This window comes from Mus musculus, chromosome 2, assembly GCF_000001635.26.
Source record: "Mus musculus strain C57BL/6J chromosome 2, GRCm38.p6 C57BL/6J".
Classification (NCBI taxonomy): domain Eukaryota; kingdom Metazoa; phylum Chordata; class Mammalia; order Rodentia; family Muridae; genus Mus; species Mus musculus.
In genome coordinates, this window is record NC_000068.7 from 50,157,067 (window position 1) to 50,178,573 (window position 21,507).

Here is a 21,507-nt window from a genome sequence, read left to right on the forward strand (position 1 = left end):
CATGAAAGACAGGGGGTGAAGACTCAGCATGGACCGATTTTCAATCCTGGCCAAGACCTAAGGTTCTAAGAGTCTACTGGGTAGAGATTAGGTTTAGTCATGCTTTTCACTTTACTGTGACAGCTGTAAGGGCAGAAGGTTTGGCTTTTGAGGAGAGGAAGAGACTATGTGAAGAGACATATGACATGTAAAGTATTCGAGGAAAGGAATGCCTTCTAGATCAAGTGTCCAGGGTTCCTGACGCTTACAAGGATAAGTACACTGAATTGTAGCTAGCCGCCATTGGGAGATGAGTGTTAGTTACCATGAAGGACAGAAGGAATCTTTTCTGAAGAGGATCAGTGTTCCCCAGATGGGGGGTTGCACATGTCAACTTGAACTTTGGACACTCAGCACTGGTGAGGGGCAGTGCAGAAGGTTCTGGGAGAATGACAGGCAAGGACTACCATACCCCAGTCCTTGAACAGAGTCTTTCTAGCTCTCTAAAGCAAGAAATAAAAAGGTGGCCTCAAATACCATGCAGATACTCCCTAACAATGAAAGTTGATTCAAATTGTGTAGTTCTTCGTGGATCCAAGAGAAGGCGCTGTTTTGGGACCCATGACTAATAACACTCTTCATGTTGGCAAAGCTTCAGAGCATTCAAAATTAGTGGGAGAAGGAAGAATGTGTCATTCTAAATATAGAGTAGATTCCCTTGATTGAGGGCCATCTCCTTGTGGTCAGGAGATGGAAGTGTATGTCTCATTATGATGCTGGGTTTGGAGGGTTGGAGACATAACTCAGCAATAGAGTAGGAACTGTTCAATTTCCAGTGCCCACACAATGGCTTACATCCGGTTATAATTCCAGTTCCAGCAGGTCTAATGCCCTCTTCTGACTTATTCTGACCTCTATCATCACAAGAACCATGAGTGGTACTCAGGCATGCATTCATTCACCCAAAATAAAGTGAAATATAAACTGTTGGGTTTGTAATGGGGCTATTTTGAACATAAGAGTATATCTTGTTCTGAATTAACTTACTGATACCTTCATATTGCTTCTGAGTACCATCTGATATATCTATGTATTTCAAAGCTCTCCCGGATAAGAATTCCATAAAAAATAAGATGAAACTCTGGCACTTTTAAATATAATAGAAAAGGACTAAGAAAAGACACCGAAACAAAAAAAATTCCCCTAATTTCATGTAGCTTTAGCAAAACGATAGCAGGCTGAAGTTCAGCCAGTGCCTTTGTGGGGACTGTAATCCATTCCTACCCTATTGCTTAGACTTGAAAATCTTCATTCCTCAAAAGTATTCAAGTAGGAACACGAGCAAGTGAGACGTCCGTCTCCTAGGACAAACTCAGCATCTTTTTTTTTTTTTTCCATTTTTTATTAGGTATTTAGCTCATTTACATTTCCAATGCTATACCAAAAGTCCCCCTTACCCACCCACCCCCACTCCCCTACCCACCCACTCCCCCCCTTTGGCCCTGGCGTTCCCCTGTACCGGGGCACACAAAGTCTGCGTGTCCAATGGGCCTCTCTTTCCAGTGATGGCCGACTAGGCCATCTTTTGATACATATGCAGCTAGAGTCAAGAGCTCAGGGGTACTGGTTAGTTCATAATGTTGTTCCACCTATAGGGTTGAAGATCCCTTTAGCTCCTTGGGTACTTTCTCTAGCTCCTCCATTGGGAGCCCTGTGATCCATCCATTAGCTGACTGTGAGCATCCACTTCAACTCAGCATCTTTTAATGTGAAACTACGTTGCCGGGCATAATTCCCAGGCATCATTTGTCTTTCAGGAAATCAAGCTTTTCTGACACAATTGTCTATTAAATGGGTTTGTGACGGAGGAGAAGGGCAGCGTTTTCCTATAACTTGAGCTTTGCTCGACGGCTCCAGAAAAAGAAATGTACATTTTTTTTTTTAAGCATTGACTTTTGTGCAAATGAACCTTCAGTTCAGATCAGGAATGTGAGCGTTTTTTCTCCCCATAAATTGGGAATGAAACATCATTGTCTGTAAACTCCTAAGGGAGTCGTCTCTGGCTAGTTCTCCATAGTGGGCATTTTTGAAAACCTCTGCTCTAACCTTTAGCTGACTAAGCTTAAAGCTGTACTACATTAAACAAACAAACATTTGTTACACAGGAAAAAAATCTATGTTGGTAGATGGACCCTTTAGGAAGACTCGAGTTAAAGCTCTTGGTGACAAGGGACAGGAAATACCTCTCAGACTAACCTGAACACCAGTGGCATCTGACGGATGGAAAGTGAAGGTACTTACTGCACTCTGAGGGAAAAATGACGAACTGTCCCAAAGTCAGACTCTGAACATGGGCAGAATTCTTCTCATTTTCTCCTTATCTCTCTAACCCAGCAAGTCACATGTCCTCTTCCAAATGGAGATGAGTGTGGCATTTGCGTATTCCTGGGCTTTTTCCGTTAGTCTTTTACTCCAGAGAGGAAGGCTGCGTGTCATTTTCTAGAAGAAAACTATCCAAGAACACTAATTTGCCTGCTTGGTTCATATGTCCAGGGCTGAACCCAGCAAGAGTTGCCAATAACATGGTCTACATGTGATTAACCGTGCTTCCTGGTGACACTCTGCAATTGGCATTAGTGTAAACCCGCTCAGGTAAGAAGAGGCATTTTGTAGGATGGCTTGTCAGACTGTCGTCGTTGCTGTTTTATGTGGAGAAGATCACACGGGAAGATATTACTTCCACTTTCCTGGCATTTGCAGAAACATTTATTTCAGATTAAAGCATTATTCAAGGACAATATTGTACATCAGAGTGGACACATGTAGGAATTTGCCATCCCAGCATTCGGGCCCAGTACCTTGGTTTCCTTTCAGAAAGCAATTTCTCCCTACTCTGAATTTGATGGATGTCACACTCTGCTTTTGTTCCACCGATGAAAGACTTCTGATTGGAATGCCAAGTCACCCTGAGCCCTTAGGGATCCACGTACCTCCCAGCTTTGTTTAGCCTTTGGGACAGTTGGGGGCAGATGCTCTCTGAGGATGCTGTTACAGGGGCCACACTTTGGAAGAACCAGATTAAGAAAAAAAAAAGGCACAAGAAGCCTCAGAGCAGAGTAGGAGGGTTAGAATTCCTGAAAGCAAGGTGAACAGACTGGTGTATCTGGTTCCCAACAATGACAGATAGAGGACAGTGTTTCTTGTTACTGGCTATTCTTAGCTGTGGTCAGAGCCTGCTGGATCTGGATAGGTGAACTTTATAACAATGGGAATGAAATCTCAATTTTAAATTCCTAGTTAGCCCTTTCGCTGTTTCCTGCTTATCGAAATCACCACAAAACATGAGCCACAATCATTACTGTTCATGAGTTAGTCGGCTAGGAATTAGAATGGGATACCTTTGGTCTGAATATTATATTTAAGTGGCTCAGGTTTTTAAGTATATGCTTTCAGTTTATACAGGTGGCAGTAGAATGAACTCTTCTGGGTAATTACACTATCATCAAATCTGTTCATATTAAAAATGAAATCAAGACCTATTATGATCTTTCAGGCCTCAGAACTTCATTTTGTATTCCTACAAGGCATCTCAAATTGAAATGATGTGGCTTCCAAATGCCTTCCAACTTGCTTTAGATCTGTACTTCACAGTTGCCCTGGTTCTCACTTGGTACCGAGTTCTTGTCCTGCAGAACTTGAGTTTTGAGTCAGCATAACTTATAGAAGTACCAGAGTTTCTTTTGGTGACTGATTTTTAGAGTGGGAGGAGCTTACTTATGGACTCTATATAAAATAGAAATTCGGGGAGTATAGATTTGCAAAACTTGACCAGGGTTAGGACTTTATTCCTTCACATCTGTGACTAGTGTAGAAATTCTCTATTAGATTGTCTGGTACCATTCATGCCAAATTCAGCTTTTCTCAATTGTCTCCTGAGTGGAGGAAGTCTGATAGATCCCAAAGTACTTGTTTTTGCCTCTGTTCCAGAATGTAGCAAGTAATCTATTGGAATAAAACCAGCAGTTGAGTAACTCATGCAAAGGTAATTTAGAGCACAAATTAAATCTGTCAGAGTGGTATTAGATTTTGCAAAAGCTCATAAATAACAAATGAAAGGTCACAGAGCTGTAAAGTGAGTGTGTGCACTTCTTTATAAAGTGCTGTGTTGTGCAGGGATGGGGCCCACAGTTCATATTCAAATGGAAGCATCATAAAATGGAGATACAATGCCTTTTCTAAATGTGTAGAACAGTCTGAAGGCACAGTGAACTCAGGAAATCACCAGAGTCCTAGAAAAGACCTGTCATATTAATATCTGAGCACTTATGCCATTGGGGATTAAGGTTCCATCTGGTCCTGAGAATCTCCAGGCCCCTCAGTAGAACCCATAGTTCAGTCATGTTAGACGAATGGTGAATGCTTGTCAAATGTCTCATTTTTCCATTCCTAGAAAATAGTAATAGGGTGCTTGGTTTCTATGATTAATGGAGGGATGTCAGCATTAGGGCTATTAATAACTGGCCCAGCCCATCCTGTTTTTCTCATGAAAAGGAAAGTGGAGAATATAGCTTTGATCACTACAAAGTTCTTTTACTGCACATTGTATATAGGTCTTTCTAGTGCTGAACTGAACTAGACTATTTACAAGGGAACAAAGTCTATATTTTAAAAACCAATGCATAGATTGGATCGTAATTAAATCTTCTGTACATTTAGAGATTTTCTCAAGGAAGTGAATTAATTCTAGGTGTGTCAGCTTTTGCCTTTAGCTTTAGCAATGGAGCGGTGGTTAGTGGGTCTCTGAGAGAGGATAGCCTGGTCTACTTAGGGAGGATCAGGCCAGCCAAGGTCATATCATTAGACCCTTTTTTAAAAAGCAGAAAAAGATACAAAGAGTGTGAGAAAATATTTGATGATACCGTTGCACCTGAAAATGTCTAGAATCTAGATACAAGAATTCTCACATCTTGACAATAGAGAATCATTAGTCCAGTTTAAAATTGGGTAAATGATATGACTAGCCAGAGAAGATGTACTAGTGGCAGAGGAGCACACGAAAATATGTTCAAACCCATTGCTTTCCTGAAGTGAAAATAAATGCAAGAAAATCCAGTAGATAATAAAACATGGTGAACATTTGAAATGTAAATAAAGAAAATATCCAATAAAAAAAGGGAGAGAGAAAAAAAAAAACACAGTGAAGCGCATGTCACCCGTACTGGGTGGGCTCTAATTGTGTGTTTTGAGAAGGAAAGGAAGAAATAATACTGGTGAGGATGTGGAGAAAACTCAGGTATTGTTCATTGGAAAATGTAAGATAGTACAACTGCTATGGGACCCTGGCAGCTCACCTTGGGGTTAGACCCTTGGTACTAATGAGACCAAGTCCTGGGTAAATACTTAACAAACATGAAAATGTATGTTTGGACCCAAGAAATGTACATGGATGTTAAAAACAACTTTATTCATAATATCCATGAATGGAAATTATTCAAATAGACATTGTCTGTTGAATAAACAAATGTATTCTATTTCTTCAATGAGATATCTAGCCATAAAAAGGAATATTATCAATCCTATAATGTAGATAAACCTTGAAAACATTATGACGACCTGAGGGACTAGGAAACCAAAGGCCACGTACGGTACCATTCCACTCACATGAAATCCACAGAGATGAGAATTAGATTAGTGGCTGTCAGAATATGGGGGCGGAAGGTACTGGGAGTGACTGCGTTTAATGAGTATAGGATTTTTAAATGGAATGAAATGGTCTAAAGTAGCTAATGATGATTCTGCCATGTTAAGAAAAATATACCAAGTATGGCTGGGCTATAACGTGGTAAGATTTATGCTATATTAATTTTATCTCAGTAAAAAAAATCTTAAAGAATAATTGTACATAAAAGTGAATTTTCATTGTCAGACTTTTAAGAACAGTTTCATGTTGTGACAGTGACTGTGTACAAAGTAATTTTAATCTTCCAGAACCTTCCATGGCTTTGGTGTCTCCCCATTTAGTCTGTTTTTCCTAATCATTCGTAAAAGTAGGAAAGGCCTCATTTTCCTAAGAAGGATCAGTGTCACAAACTGTTGGGAGAATTAAGTTTCAAATACTTAAGACTTTAGAAGGTTTACATTTAATACCTTAAAATTCATGGCTAAGGGTTGGAACTCTGCAAATTTGGAAGTTTTTTTCATGAACAAATTGGGTCAGAGGACTCCGGCTTGCCCTTTCCTGTGTAAAATGGTGGTTCTCATTGTATTTTGGGCAAGTATATCTCAAGAACCATGTACTGACAGCTTGACTGACAGCCTGTGGCACAACTGGAAGTGGTTGAAGCTTTGGAATTGGTGTCTAGTTGGTGGAAGTGAAGTCACTATGTCTTTGATGAGGATGTGTGATTGCCTTCCCACTGGCTGCATTCAAGTAAGCAGCTTTACAGTCCTCTGCCATGGTGGTCAGTCCTATAGGCTCTCGAACAACAGAGTCAGCTAAACACGTAAATAAACATTTCCTTTCTGTAAGTTACTTACCTCATCTATGTTGTTACAGTATGGAAAGGTGATCGCCACATCTCTTGGGGTGAGCAGAATAGTTGTTTTAACTTCATCCATGATAGTCCACCATGATGAGTGTGGATTCATACCAAGGATAGGTGTGGAGGAAGGGCAACGAAGGCTGTGCTCGCTGCTTCCGTTGACACCACATGTATAAGCGAAGTGTGCGCAAAGCAATGTGTAAATATCATGCTATGCAAACACAGACCATTATAGGGAGAGTTGTAAGGGCAGCACTCAGCTTCCTTGGTGAGGATTGGCAGAAAGTCACAAGGTCTGCAGGAACCTCGGCTGCCACACTTTCTCCTTTTTCCTACTGGCTTTGTGCCAACCTTGGGAGCCACGGGGCAGATGTTGAGGAGGAAGAAACATATGGATCCTTATGTGTCTTACTTGGGCATTTTGAGATGTTTGAATATTTTTCCTTTTTTTTTTCTGAATTAGGAATGTGAATTGAATGCTGAACAAAGTAAATCTCACTCTATTTACTCTCATTTACAAACCACACTGGCTGATTCTGAGCAAAACATATAATAGGAAAGACACTAGGATATACCATATTTTTTACTGTGTATCGTTTGTAATCTTCATAAAGTTTTGAGGTGGGAAGTAAGCTCCTTTTGCAAGTGAGGAAATGGAGGCATAGCACAGTTGAGTACCTAGGCTCAAGACTTGTTTTCAAACCTAAAATAAACTGACTCTTAAACCTTGCTTTTTCTGTACTTAATTTCTCTCCTTTATAATATTATGGTGATTATTTAGATTGCCCTCCCCCCCCCACCCCTCACCCCCACACGCAGGAGAACTTAAAAATGTGAACAATTAAAATGATCTTGTTGACTATTTAGGTTAAGTCTATAAACAGAATGTCCAAATTGCTGATGTTTAATTGCGTTGAAACAAGTGAACACCTAACTTCGACTCCCATTAATGAGCAAGAGAATGGAATCTGGAAACACAGAATGGGAGACTCAGCCTCTGCACAACTAAGGATATGGTAGAGGAGTCATTTGTGAAGAAATAGTCCCAGCACTCTGAGAGCATTGGACAGTCTACACAGGGCTTCACTGTTCTCAGTTTCGAGCGAACAAGAGTCAGAGTGGAGGACAGTAGATGACTGCTTAGTGCTAAGTAGCAACTCAGGCTCCTGTCACCCACTTGTCAGCAGAGTACAGCATTTGCTGGTGTCTGAGATGCAGAACTGAAAACTGCACTGTGAGTAGAAGCCAGCTCTGCCCTTCCGCGCTTGGGCCCGTTCTCTGCAAATGGGGTCATTGGAGTGGCAACCTCATAGGGCTATTAGAATAAACTGATATTTGCAAATGCCTTCCACAGTACTCACCAATAAAGGCTGGCTATGTTAAGGAGATTTGGTGTTACTGAGATGGTCTGGGGTTTGGAAGAGGTCAGCTTACCCGTATTTCCTTCCAAATCTGAGTCTAGCTCCTGCAGTTTGGTATGGTGGCTAGCACTCAGAAGGGCTGCTGACCTGGACTATTGTCGAGGAAAAGCTTTTCGAGCCTTGCACATGACTTATTTATTGTTGCTCTCTGGCACATGTCCCCTGGCCTCCTGGCAAAAACATAGCTGGATTTCATTAAAATTCAATCTCTCTTGATATTATCTCTGCTGGATATTAGGAAGGATTGTTACCAGTAGGAGCAGCCTGACTAAGCATAGATTCAGGCTGGAATGTTCTGAGTGCTCTAAAATTACCATTTATACGGTTCTCCCTTTTGGCACCTGTTTCCTCCAGCTCAGCATGCTGTCCCTCCCCGGCTCAACTCACCTACCTGAGATCAGCCAGGCTGCCTTCACTGTCTCCTGTTGGATACTGAGATGAGTCTGCGTTTATATTTCAGGTGCCAGTTCTCTTCCACCGTCTCAAGTGCCCACTCTGAGGCCCTCTGTATGAGTGACACGCCAGTCTGCCATGGAACCTAGCCCTGCCCTGGCCTGGCTCCTACTGCTGAGCCTGGTGGCTGATTGTCTGAAGGCTGCTCAGTCCCGAGACTTCACAGTGAAAGACATAATCTACCTCCACCCTTCAAGTAAGACTATTTTCTACTTGTTCTCTTGTCTGGAAAAAAAAATGTTGCTTCATTTCTGATGAGAAAGGAATTGAAGCATGTCTATAGTTAATGCGGGGGGCGGGGGAAACATCAGGTGATTTAGTTAGGGGTGTAATAAAGGTGGCCTTGTGTGTTACTATCACCTTTCCACAGAAGGTTTGGTTTGTATCTTACACTATATGATGAGGCTTGTTTCCTCTGTTCCTAACACATCCCGCTGACGTCATACACCCCTCCCTTTTGCTGTGTTGTTCTCACCCAGCTATCAAAGGGAACCGGCCCATCCCAGGAGGTGGGCTGTTCCTAAAGGGATTAGACCCTTATAGTTTGATTAATGGCTGATCTTTCTCATTGGCATCTGAGCCTCAGGTTAAAACACCACTGCCTTCCACACCTTCCTACTTCCTGGGCTTTCCCATGTCTTTGAACTGTCCAGGGAGCCCACAGCATTGCAGGTCCCAGCAGTAGTTCCCAGCCCTCTGGTTTCTGCTCTGCATATATCAGGGCTCTTGTGCTTCCTGCTTGCCGCAAGCAATCTGGGGTTTTCTGGTACAGATTTCCCCGGAGATTGCACTTTGGAAAACAGTAGTGTGGCTTCCTGGGTCTTCACTGCTGCTCCTGTGTTCTCTTGGTTTGGTTTTGGTTTTGGTTTTGGTTTTGGTTTTGGTTTTGGTTTTGGTTTTGGTTTTGGTTTTCGTTTTGGTTTTCGTTTTGGTTTTCGTTTGGTTTGGTTTTTTGTTTGTTTGTTTGGTTGGTTGGTTTGGTTTTGGTTTCAGGGTTTGTTTTGGTTCCAGTAGTCTTCAGTATTGCCCGTGTGGTGGTGAGGGCTGAGAATATTGTGTGTATCCGGAGCTTTAGCTGTTCCCCAAAGCAGATTGTTCTTTTGAAATGTCTGTTGCATGACAAACATTGTGATAGGCGTGAAGACTTGACAGGCAGCTAAACTAATGGCTCTTTCTCTGGACGATCATACAGTGTGCAAAGAGGAGGCTGCTTGGACTTTCTCAGCCCCTCAGTACTAGAATGGTGAATTCTGATAGCTTGGGAAATGACATGTGGCCCACCTAGAGGTCTAGGTCAGCTGTTGCCTAGCTTCCTGACTTGAAACAAATCCCCTGCCTTTGTGACTATTGTGTAACATAATGTACAGGAAACTTTGTACTGAGTGTAAGCTGTGGTACGTTCTCAGGTAGGTTGTCAGTTTATTTCTAACCCAGTAACTTATATAAACGCTATAGCATCATTTTATAGACCAGGTATAATACCTGTGGAGAAGCAGACCTGTCCCTGATAGACAGTAGTTTTTTTGCTGTTGTAGTTTTTAGATAGCCAGTCATAGTGTTTTACACCTGTGCACTCACTGGTGGCTCCTGCCTACTGCACCAGTGCCCTCATTGGTGCCTCCTGCCTCCTGCACCTGTGCCCTCACTGGTGGCTCCTGCCTACTGCACCAGTGCCCTCACTGGTGGGGTCTGCCTACTGCACCTGTGCCCTCACTGGTGGCTCCTGCCTATTGCACCTGTGCCCTCACTGGTGGGGTCTGCCTACTGCACCTGTGCCCTCACTGGTGGGGTCTGCCTACTGCACCAGTGCCCTCACTGCTGGGGTCTGCCTACTGCACCTGTGCCCTCACTGCTGGGGTCTGCCTACTGCACCTGTGCCCTCACTGCTGGGGTCTGCCTACTGCACCTGTGCCCTCACTGCTGGGGTCTGCCTACTGCACCTGTGCCCTCACTGCTGGGGTCTGCCTACTGCACCTGTGCCCTCACTGCTGGGGTCTGCCTACTGCACCTGTGCCCTCACTGCTGGGGTCTGCCTACTGCACCTGTGCCCTCACTGCTGGGGTCTGCCTACTGCACCTGTGCCCTCACTGCTGGGGTCTGCCTACTGCACCTGTGCCCTCACTGCTGGGGTCTGCCTACTGCACCTGTGCCCTCACTGCTGGGGTCTGCCTACTGCACCTGTGCCCTCACTGCTGGGGTCTGCCTACTGCACCTGTGCCCTCACTGCTGGGGTCTGCCTACTGCACCTGTGCCCTCACTGCTGGGGTCTGCCTACTGCACCTGTGCCCTCACTGCTGGGGTCTGCCTACTGCACCTGTGCCCTCACTGCTGGAATCTGCCTACTGATTGCTTGCATGGGAAATCTATCTGGTTGCTCAATTTTGTGGGAGTTTTTATCTCTGTTTTAAAATTTTATGTGAAAAGAAGATACTGATACTTGCTCTGCTCACTAGATTACATTTTGTTCTTTGCCCCAAAGATGGTAAGACAAAGAGCCTGGTTTCAGTCCTTCAGGAGTGAGTGCCAGAGTGCTCGCATCAGTGAGAGACTCAGATCACAAACTCATCCATCCAAGGCCATTTCTAAGGCTATCTACAGGGTAGAAATTGAAAATTGAAGTGAATGGGTTTATGTAAACCACATCAAGCTATACTACTTTTTCCTCAGTGGGGTAGCCAGTTAGTGCCTGGGGTGAGTATATCCCTATTTGAAAAGTTGATACCAGTGTTGACTCTGAGGGAAGAACTTTGACAGGCCACGAGGAGTTACTTCTGCTCTTTAGGAGTCAAGGGAAGCTAGGTGTGGTAGCACATGGCAATAGTCCTGGCATTGAAGAGGCTGAAGCAGGAGAGTTTGAGGGCCCCTTGAGCTACTTAGTGAGTTCCAGGCCAACATGGGCTTCATAGCAACATCTCCCCACTACAATAAAAGAAAATAAATAAGGTAATTGGCAAATCTCACTCATGTGACTTACGTTAACTAAATAAGTAAGAAGCAAGGGATTTTCTGACATGATTTTGAAGCCTGAAAAGGGTTGAAGAAGTGAATTCTAACTCACCCATAAGCAGATCACTCCCTGGCAGGTCTCGCAGGTCACAGGCACTGAGCATCTTTGTTGGTCTGTAAAGCTTTGCTATTCTGCCCACGCTGGATTAGCGTTAACTTCACATTGCTCCAAACTACTTGGGAAGGGAGCTGCGGGTGTTTGTTTTCACGTCTGCTTTGTAAACAGCCATGGTTCCCTGGCCTTGAGCCCTTGGTTGTGCTTAGATGGAGTATTCTTTCTACTGTCAAGCAACTTTCTGTTGAACATTGGCCATAAAAAATACATGAGGGGAACACGGGATTAGTTTGATTTTGAATTATTTATACAATTGCCTCACTTTGTAGGTGGAGGTACAAGCTGCTTTCTCTGGGTCAGTGAGTGAGCCAGAATCTATTAATGTTATATGGCAAAGCACAGAATCTGTCCACGGAAGAACACGGGGGGGGGGGGGGGACAAGAAGCTTGAGAACACACACACACACACACACACACACACACGTATGTTTCCTGTGCCAAACAAACTCATTGTTCTGAGGTCCAGACAGCATCACTGATGATAACTGGGCCTGAGAAAATCAGCTTCTCATCATTAATCTACTGTGCTCTCTGGTTTCCAAATCTTTGAAGTTTCCAAGGATTATAAGAAATAAACTTATGGATTTCAGGTTTATCTTCCAGAACATCCTGTTCAATAATTAGTATGTACTTCGGCCTCTGCCTCCTCCTCCTTCTCTTCCTCCTCCTCCTCTTCATCATTATCATCATCATGGGAGAAGTTCCGCTTTCTCTTTCTCTTCTCTGGTTAAATCACCCAAATGTAATTACAATTCCCCAAGCAAAAGTTAATATTGAGAGAAATGGAACTATTTATTCAGATGTCAGAAATCACACAAGAAAATTTAATAAATTGACTGTGCCCTGCTCTTGGCCTCCGTTTCTTTCTGTAGAATAGAAAACACTCTTGGAAAACAATCCAATTTCCCTTCGCATGTGTGTTCTGAGCCCTTCTTAATCTTGTGAATTAAAGAGCTATGCCTTTGCAGGGGCTTGCTTATGACCCACACAGGGAACCAAGGATATTTATGCACAGCCCTACACTTCATTAAATCCTACAGAGTAAGAGGACTTCTAGATAGGTATGAGGAAGCACATTCTATTAGAAATATGATCATGTAAAAGAATATCAGCAACATTTTGTTGCTTAGTGGACCAAGACAAAAGATAATATTAGAGTTTTAGAATTTTTATATTTGTATCTATTTTCTAAAAACAGTGGGAACTGAGTTGGCAAGAGCAGGCACACTGCACATCAGCATACATTGGGAAGCATCTGTTTTCACTACATTTCCACTAACTGAAGGTCTTTGTCCAGGCAAAAGTTCCAGGAGACGGAAACAAAGGGTAAATCTTTCCCGAAGCCTTACAGATGAATTATGGAGGCTTGAACTATGGCTGACCAGGAGAGTTAATGGACAGATTATCTTACAGGAAGTAACTGGGCACTCCACTGTTTCTTTTTCTTCTTTTTTCTTCTTCTTTACAATCTGCTTCTCTTGAGGGACCAAGGCCTTATGCCCTGAAATGCAGGCTACTAAGCTTATTAGCTCTGTGATCAAGAGCCAAATTAGATTCATTCACAGCTGGGGCCACCAGGATCTGAAGTCTGCTCGCTCCGTAAGGCTTTGAAGTAATGAAGAAGAAAATAGCACATCTTAGGAACCTCTTTCCCTGTCTCTTAAAAGAAAAACAAACTCTTTATCAGATGCAGTATCAATTAACAAGTTACTGGAGAGAGTTGTTCATCTGTTGACCTTATTCAAGTTAAATATTTCCACAGGGAAGAACTTAACCATTTATTTGGTATTGTGCTATAGTCACTTAAAGTCAAATATGTTTGCAACGATTTGCCAGGAATCGGTGCTATTCATTGTTCCCCAGGCAAGATGTCAACAAACATTCTCATAAATGGATACTAAGCTACAATGCTTAAGGATGGAAACAGATATGGATTTGTAGGTTTTAAAATCAGACCAACAAGGGCCTACAGAGATAGCTCAGCATTTCAGAACACCGGCTGTTCTCCCATAGGACCCAGGTTCAGGTCCCAGCACCCACAGAGCCATCTGTAACTCATTAGAACCATCTGTGGCTCCAGTTGCAGGAGATCTGACGCCCTCTGCTGGCCTCCACAGATCCTAGGCTTTTACAGAGTGCACACAGCCATGGGAGCAGGCAAAAGCCTCATACTCATGAAACTTTGAAAATAAATGAAAGAAATAATAATTTAAAAAATGACTGATCACAATGGAGAGGGTTTGTCCAGTCACCAGGGACATATAGTGATAAGCTTATTTAGATAGGAATGGTTTGAAGGAAAACTGTCTTTAGCTGCATAGTGTTCTGGCTCATACTTCTCAAGTTCCAATGTCTTTGGGTTAATTTCAGAGTGAGGGTTTAGGTATGTAAGAAGTTACAGTATTCACTATGTCATCAGTCTCATAAAAGATCATTTTGAGAAGCTGATTAAATAGCCCAAGTTTGGGAACACAGCAACTTATTTGTGCTTGGTTCTCGATAACTTTATTCTTGGAGCAGTTGGGTGGTCATTATTCAAAGTTTTCAATTTATCACTTTGATGGGAAAGTTTCCAGGAATAACTAAACCAGCAAGCCAGCCAAAAACTTGTTTTGGCTACAGTGGCAGACTGATAAAATTGGATATCCTAGTGAATTAATCATATGGACTGAAATGGTACAGCTAGCTTACAGTCACAAACCTCGGTGTATGTGATCATTGTTTGAAAAATGATGGTTTTTTTTTTTGTCAAATCTTTTAAATTTGATTTATGTGCTAAGTATTCTAAAGTTAATAGCGAGACTATTTTTAATGTATCAAACCAATATAATTTCCTAGAATGGTTGTATAAGTTTTCTCACAGTGATATTTGTAGAATACAAACCTATTAAATGTCCATAAGACATTGAATGGCTTTGGGATTTGAGACTTAGCTTTTTTTATTCCCCTTAATTCTTCCAGCTTATGTTCACCAACAACAGTTAAAATATGACAGACTTGGCTAGGTGCTAGAAGGGGGAGCTATACTAATTACCTGTGTATGCTCCACACAAATATTTTCTTCTCCTTCTTGAAGTGATGCGATGGAACATTTTCCTGGGGCGCAGTTCCCTCCTGTGACTAAAGCATCTAGTCTGTCCCATCACTTTAAGAGATGATCCACACCCTTACTTTTAACCTATTTGTAAATGTGGGTTACTGTCTAATGGGAGAAACATAGGACTCTCAGGGCCCATGGAAAGGGCCAGTTAGTTGTCCTTGTTAGACAGTGCTTCTGACCATATCCAGGTACTATCATCACAGTCTATTCTGTGAAATATTGCAGGCACGTATGCAAATGGGCAAGGTGAAAAATCAAAGTTTTATCTGGACCATAATTCTGGCCTTAAGCTGCTGCCTCTTCCCGCATTTATTTTTGATAACACACTTAATTGGTTCCATGCGGCCATGCAATTTGCCCTGAGATGATTATTTCCACCGGTGGGATCCTCGGGCTCAGCCATCTGTAAGGCAGAGCTGTTGGCTCCCGCAGATGAACTGGATAAGTGTCTGCAGCTTCCAACTAGGCCAGGTAGTGCTGCTATACATTTTAAAAATGCTCAGGATCTGTTTATGAAAGTCAGAGATCTAAATCTCAAGGCAAGCAAAGGATTCCAGGTAAGATGCGGCTTTCCTGAGAGCTCGTGGGCCAGGGGATGAGAAACCTGAAGGCCTGCCCATCCCCCACCCCAAGGCCTGACATTGATTGTTGACCCCTTGCCTTGAGCTGACAGAACATTCTGGTGGAATAAGCACTTCCAGAATGTGGTTCTCATGGGACACCCTCACCTGTGCTTATGAACAGGACTGAGAACATGTGGTACTTGGATGGCAATGTCTTCTGAAGGCAGGAAGCACAAGCCAGGCATGGAGAGGGGATGGGAAAGATCAGAGAGCATTGCTGGAATTGTGGGATCCATAGCACTTCTCCAAACACTACCTGCACCTAGCAGAGTCACGCCTGGCAACCACTCACCTGCATGCAGCCCACTCTAAATTCTGTCATTTCAGAAGTTCTTCATAAATGGACCCATATGATCTGTGGGTAGGCAAGGTGGTTCTGCCATGACGCTTCGTCACGTGGTTCTGGTCCCCAGGAAGCCACTTTGGTGAAAGGAGAGAACCAATTCCTGCACAGAGGTTGTCCTCTGTCTCCATATGCATGCTATGGTACATGGACACACATGCACACATGCACACAATACATACATACATTCATAAACAATATGTATTCATACAGAAATATAAAGATATAGAAATAATAAAGTAATAATATAAATATAACCATACACTATGAAACCTTTCTGATTGGCTTTTCTTCCACTGAGAGTAATTCCAAGAAAATTTATTACAGCTGTTGAAAATATTAACAGTTTGTTCCTTTTTATTGGTACCTGTTACTTCATAGTATGGGTGTACCACAGTTTGTTTAACCCACTCACCTACTGATATATATTTGAGTTGCTACAACTTGGGATCATTTGTAGGGTAAATAGCCTGTATCCGAAATACATGGTACTTCAAGTGTTTACTTTTGGATTTTGGGAATACCTGAATGTATGTAGTAAAATATCTTAGGATATACCTTGTAAATATTCTGGAAGAATTGTATACAGTCCCTGGAGGAATTGAATGGAGCCTTTTCAATTCTATAGCTGGTCACATGATGTCAGGTGTGGAATTTGGGGAGTATGTTGGTGCTCAAGAATTTCAGATTTGCAAGCAACTTAGATTTCATATTTTCTAATCAGGAGTGGGCAGCTTGTTCAAATACAACCATTTGGATAGTTGTATGCAAATTTTTTGTGTGTGAATACAAGTATTCCTGTCTCAGGAATAAACTGCCCATTGTAAAATGAGTCATTAGATACTTCACTGTTAAAAATTCGTGAAAACTCCTCTTTAAATGAATATACTTAACTTTGTAGGATTCTTCGCTCAGTCTAAAAATCGAATTTTTTTTCCTCTTGGTTTTGTAGCCACTCCGTATCCTGGTGGGTTTAAGTGTTTCACCTGTGAGAAAGCAGCAGACAATTATGAATGCAACCGATGGGCTCCTGACATCTACTGTCCTCGAGGTAAAGTCTCAGAGAGAGGTTGGGTCCCCAGAGCTGCTTGAGAGTCCGCAGCCCTGAAGACCTGGTACATGCTCGTAATCACAAGGGCTCCTCTTGTCTAAGTCTATTGGCAGATCTTTTAAGCATATGCATAACTCATCCTCAAAGGCTTTCAGACATAAAGGGACCCCATAAGATCGCCCCCTCTCTCATGAAGCATCTTTGGATTTCCACGGGAGGTAACTGAGACTTCTCTGCCCTGGGGTGAGCCAAGTGTGGAACAGTAGAGAATGGGCAGCCTGTTTGCCACTCTTTGAAGCCTTCATCCATAGTAACTTCTTTCATGTGAAGGATGAATCGATGCTCATGTAAAGATTTCATTTATTGCCCATCTCGTCACAGACTTACATTTTGAGACTGTGTGAAAGCTGGCGTTCTAAATGCCATCGCTGCATAAATAAAAACCTTGAGCCTTTTAAACTGCTGAAGCTCTCTTTCAAGGTCGAGATGGACTGCAATTGAAGCTTGAAATTTTGACCAAAAAGGCTCATTTGAAAAAGAAGACATATCCTATTCACATCTCTCCATCTAGCAAGTGAAAACAACGTTTCTGGCTGTGTGTGAGGTCATGGTTAATTGGCTGTTTTTAGTTTGGAGGGAAGTAGACTGGTTGAGTGGGCGGGGTGAGGAATATGGGGCAGGCCATTGTATGAAGAGTGAGTGCTTTTCACTGTTGATTTTATTCAGATGTGTTAAAAGGATGAACACAATCAATACAGTATTTTTCAACATAATGCAAGAGTTCTTATAACCCAGCCCAAAGAGTGTCCGCCCTGCTTGTCATGTTAGACTAGAAATTGGGAGAGCTAAGACAGCACTAACTAAGAGACAGAGCAGCTCCTCAGGCTAACACCCTTCAACCTGAGACGCTCCTGTGGCTTTCCAGAAGTACACAGAGAAGTTGTTGAACCTCTGTGCCCGGCATGCTCCAGTGGCTCTCAAAGTGCATCACCACCACTGTGGCTTATCCCAGAACAGCTCCCCCACTCACCTACAGAACAGACCCATCAGGTCTGAAATGAGCCTGAGAACTTACCTTTCCAATGGGCACCATGTGAGCAGATGCCAAGTACCACATCTCTACCCAAATTGAACCAGCCTCAGCGGTTCGGGCCCTGCATCAGATGAACAGTCAAGCATGAGAACTTTACCTCCTAGGAGGGAAACATCCCATTTCAAGAGTCTCCCGGATTACATTTAGGTAGTGATGTCAGGGGGCCTTAAAAGATTACCAGGAGCAAGAAATAGATGAGGAGGGGAGAGCCTAGCTTAATCACAAGGTAAACCATGTTTACCTTAATCACAAGGTAAACCCAGCCACCTCGGTAAACCATGTCCTGTCTTGTTTCTTTCTGCGGGCATTGCCTTCATCCAAAACGAGTCAGTGTTTTCATGTCCCGACATTAGCACTATAGGATTAACATTTGGATCGGTTGCTAAAGGGCCTGCTGCACTGCTGCCTCTCAAAAGCCACAAATCCACACATTGCAACCAGCTAGTAAATGCTTGGACACACTGGTTACCAAAGACCCTCCCAGATGTCACTCTTTTACTAGCATGTGGTGGATTTGAGGACAGTAATTAAAAAAAAAAAAATGAGTGGCTCCTGAGTGGCTCCAATATGCAGCAAAATTTGGCAGTTGTCAACACTGACTCTGGACAAATCTAGAAAGATCTGCTTCGGGGCTAGCTCCTTCTGTGACAGATCTGGCCAGCAGGCTTCTGACCTTGTTGCCACTTGCTGGAACATGCTGTCTGAATCTCAGAGATCTGAAAACAAGAGAAATTCATTTCCCACTGTTCTGAAGGCCGTAAAGCCCAACAGCAAGGCTCCAGGACGTTCAGTGTCTGGAGAGTATCTGATACCATGCTTCCAACGTGCCCCCTTCATATTGTGACCTCCGGAGGAGAACACAGTTATGTATTCACAATGGGAGGCTAGGAGGCAAGGTGGAAAGGACCGAATACACCTTACTAAGGCCTTTATAGGTGTCCCAGGCCTGCCCACAGGACTTTAGCTTTTTGACTTAACTGCCTCTTAAAGGTTCCACCCTTAATGCCATGCTCCGGATGAATTAGTTACAGCATAAGAATGTTGGAGGGCCTATTCAGCCAGTAGCAGCATGTGACCGCTGAGAGTTGACATAGCCCTTAGCCTTCAGATCCCTCAGCAGAGCTTATAGAGAGGAATGTTAGCTGGTATTCAGACTTTGGTAGACAAATCCCTCCCTGTCACAGAGGACAAAACACAGGTGACCAGAAGCACTCTGCTGGAATGCCTGCCTCTCCAGGAAGAGAGAAAGCCCTATCTGGGTGCTTCCCTTTTAGATCGGAATCTGCCCCTTTCACGGTACAGCTCACTGAAAGTAACTGAGAGGTCTTTACACAAGGTCTGTACAAAAGTTACCCTTCCCCTCCTTTCCGCTCTGCTTTTATCTTTCTGTTCTTAACTTTATAGGGACAAATACAGTCGCACTCTGAGTCCATGACACAAAGCAGCCAGGCCAGGCCCCTGGGACAATTATGCAGCGGGAGATAGGAATCTAGTTTCTTCTTTCTAGGAGCAGACAGTTTACCCTGGGAGATAAGATCTGACCGGATCGGGTGTTAGGAGCAGAGGGTGAAAGTTAAGAGCCAGATGAGCCAGACCTTAAGTGCAGTGGAAGCTGAAGGGAAGAAGAGGCTGGGGGCCGAGGGGCAGCGGCTCCTCAAGCTGCAGAGACCACAGCCACTCTCCAATGAGGAATGGATTTAGAGAATTTAAAAAGGCAACTCTTTTTTTTTCCCATTTTTTATTAGGTATTTAGCTTATTTACATTTCCAATGCTATACCAAAAGTCCCCCATACCCACCCACCCCCACTCCCCTACCTACCCACTCCCCCTTTTTGGCCCTGGCGTTCCCCCGTACTGGGGCATATAAAGTTTGCAAGTCCAATGGGCCTCTCTTTCCAGTGATGGCCGACTAGGCCATCTTTTGATACATATGCAGCTAGAGTCAAGAGCTTCGGGGTACTGGTTAGTTCATAATGTTGTTCCACCTATAGGGTTGCAGATCCCTTTAGCTCCTTGGGTACTTTCTCTAGCTCCTCCATTGGGAGCCCTGTGATCCATCCATTAGCTGACTGTGAGCATCCACTTCTGTGTTTGCTAGGCCCTGGCATAGTCTCACAAGAGACAGCTACATCTGGGTCCTTTCAATAAAATCTTGCTAGTGTATGCAATGGTGTCAGCGTTTGGATGCTGATTATGGGGTGGATCCCTGGATATGGCAGTCTCTACATGGTCCATCCTTTCATCTCAGCTCCAAACTTTGTCTCTGTAACTCCAAGAAGGCAACTCTTGCGGCAGGCGCTCAGGGCAGAGATGTGGACACCATTCTTTTCACGTGCCCAGCAGATGCAGAGAGACCGGACTTGAGGGTAGAAGGAAGTTTGTCTGTATCAAAGACTATTTAATGGAAGCCCAGATTCTGGACCTGGGCTATTTTGAGTACTTTTGAGCCTCAGGTGAGGGGTGGGAATCAAAGCCGAACCCGAGGCGACGAGGTCAAAGTGCAGGAGTCTTCTGTTGATGAGTCAGAGTTATGTGGATTTTTATCAATAGTGTTTAAAATCATGTTATTAAATTAAAATGCAGACTTTTTACTCAGCCTTTCTGTGTTTTCGTTGTCTGCTTACCTTAACCTAAAGCAGCTGTAGATGCTGCGCTGCCAGGAAGCTTCCAGGAAAAGACACGATGGGCTCCAGTGGCATCTCTGGGCCATTATGTGTTTATCTTGTTACATGCTTAACTAGGTTTTAGTCATCACAGGGTGTGAAAATTACTTGTTGAGAGTGAAAGAACTGATTCCATATGATCCTTTTTAAACTTGTCTGTATAGAATGAGGCCTCGCACCAAATTACTTAAGGAACGAATGAATCTCAAGTTTTCAAAAGCAGAAATCTATGAAGTGTGTGGGCTTTGAGATCTAGCATGCCATGACATCCATCTAAAATGGATGGAGTTGACACACTTGGCTGTGACCCACAGGGCATCCTGTGTGCTTCAAAAAAGGCTGGCCCTGGCTAGAATCTTCCATAGAATAATGGCAAGCCAGCTAGCTGCACACTCAGCCACTGGGGTCGAGCGAGAGAAAGTAGAAGTTTCCTCCTCCATCACATCTCTGAGCCTTACGAATGCATGGTACTCTCTGTTCCCAAAAGGAGAGTCTAAGATGTACTCCGTCATTGATTCTACTTGCTGCAGGTTTTGCTGCAACTTCATCATACTTTTTCCAAACCTGGTCACTTTTTCTTGATTTTATAAACAGAAAGGATACCAGATGGTGTCATAAGAGAGAGGCCAACCAAAGGAACAGAAGATGCAAAATAGGAGCTGAGAGTCACGTGGTTAGATACATGTTACTTTGCCCGTGATGTCTCTGTGTTGATAGAGGATCTATATAAATCTTCATCAAGAGTCTGGGGTTTAAATGTCAGCTCAAAAGACCTAACCTGAGAATATTTGTCCCTTCATGAGGAAGTGGCATTGCCTCCCACTAAGACAAACATCTCCCTTTGAAGTCTTTCTGATAGAAAAGCAAAAGAAAACGCAAAGATAGCAAACAGGCATCCTCTGCGCCTAGCTTCTTGGCTGCTCACCATTTTCTTGTGAAAAATGACTCACTGAAGATGTCCACTGGTGGCTTTTTCTGGATGCTCATCTGATGGGGACATCAGTATAAGCAGGAAATAGAAATGAGATCTCTCGTTCAGCTGAGTAGAAGCCCTTCTAGGAAGGCTTCTTCTCTGACAGGCCAATCCCTGGCTTACTTTTCTGATTTATTTAAAATA

The 21,507-nt window shown here is 43.3% G+C and overlaps 1 protein-coding gene across 3 annotated transcripts in view; it reads left to right on the top strand.

Annotated features, from left to right (window-relative positions):
- Positions 1-21,507, top strand: part of Lypd6 (LY6/PLAUR domain containing 6) — a 127,170-nt gene that overhangs the window by 90,667 nt on the left and 14,996 nt on the right. For all 3 annotated transcript variants that reach the window (NR_033304.2, XM_011239116.3, NM_177139.5), the window contains 2 exons: positions 8,403-8,591; positions 16,535-16,633. Coding sequence is in view for 2 of the 3 variants with exons in the window: in XM_011239116.3 (XP_011237418.1) it covers positions 8,474-8,591; positions 16,535-16,633 (217 nt within the window). In the remaining variant the exon portion in view is untranslated. The remainder of the gene's footprint in view (positions 1-8,402; positions 8,592-16,534; positions 16,634-21,507) is intronic.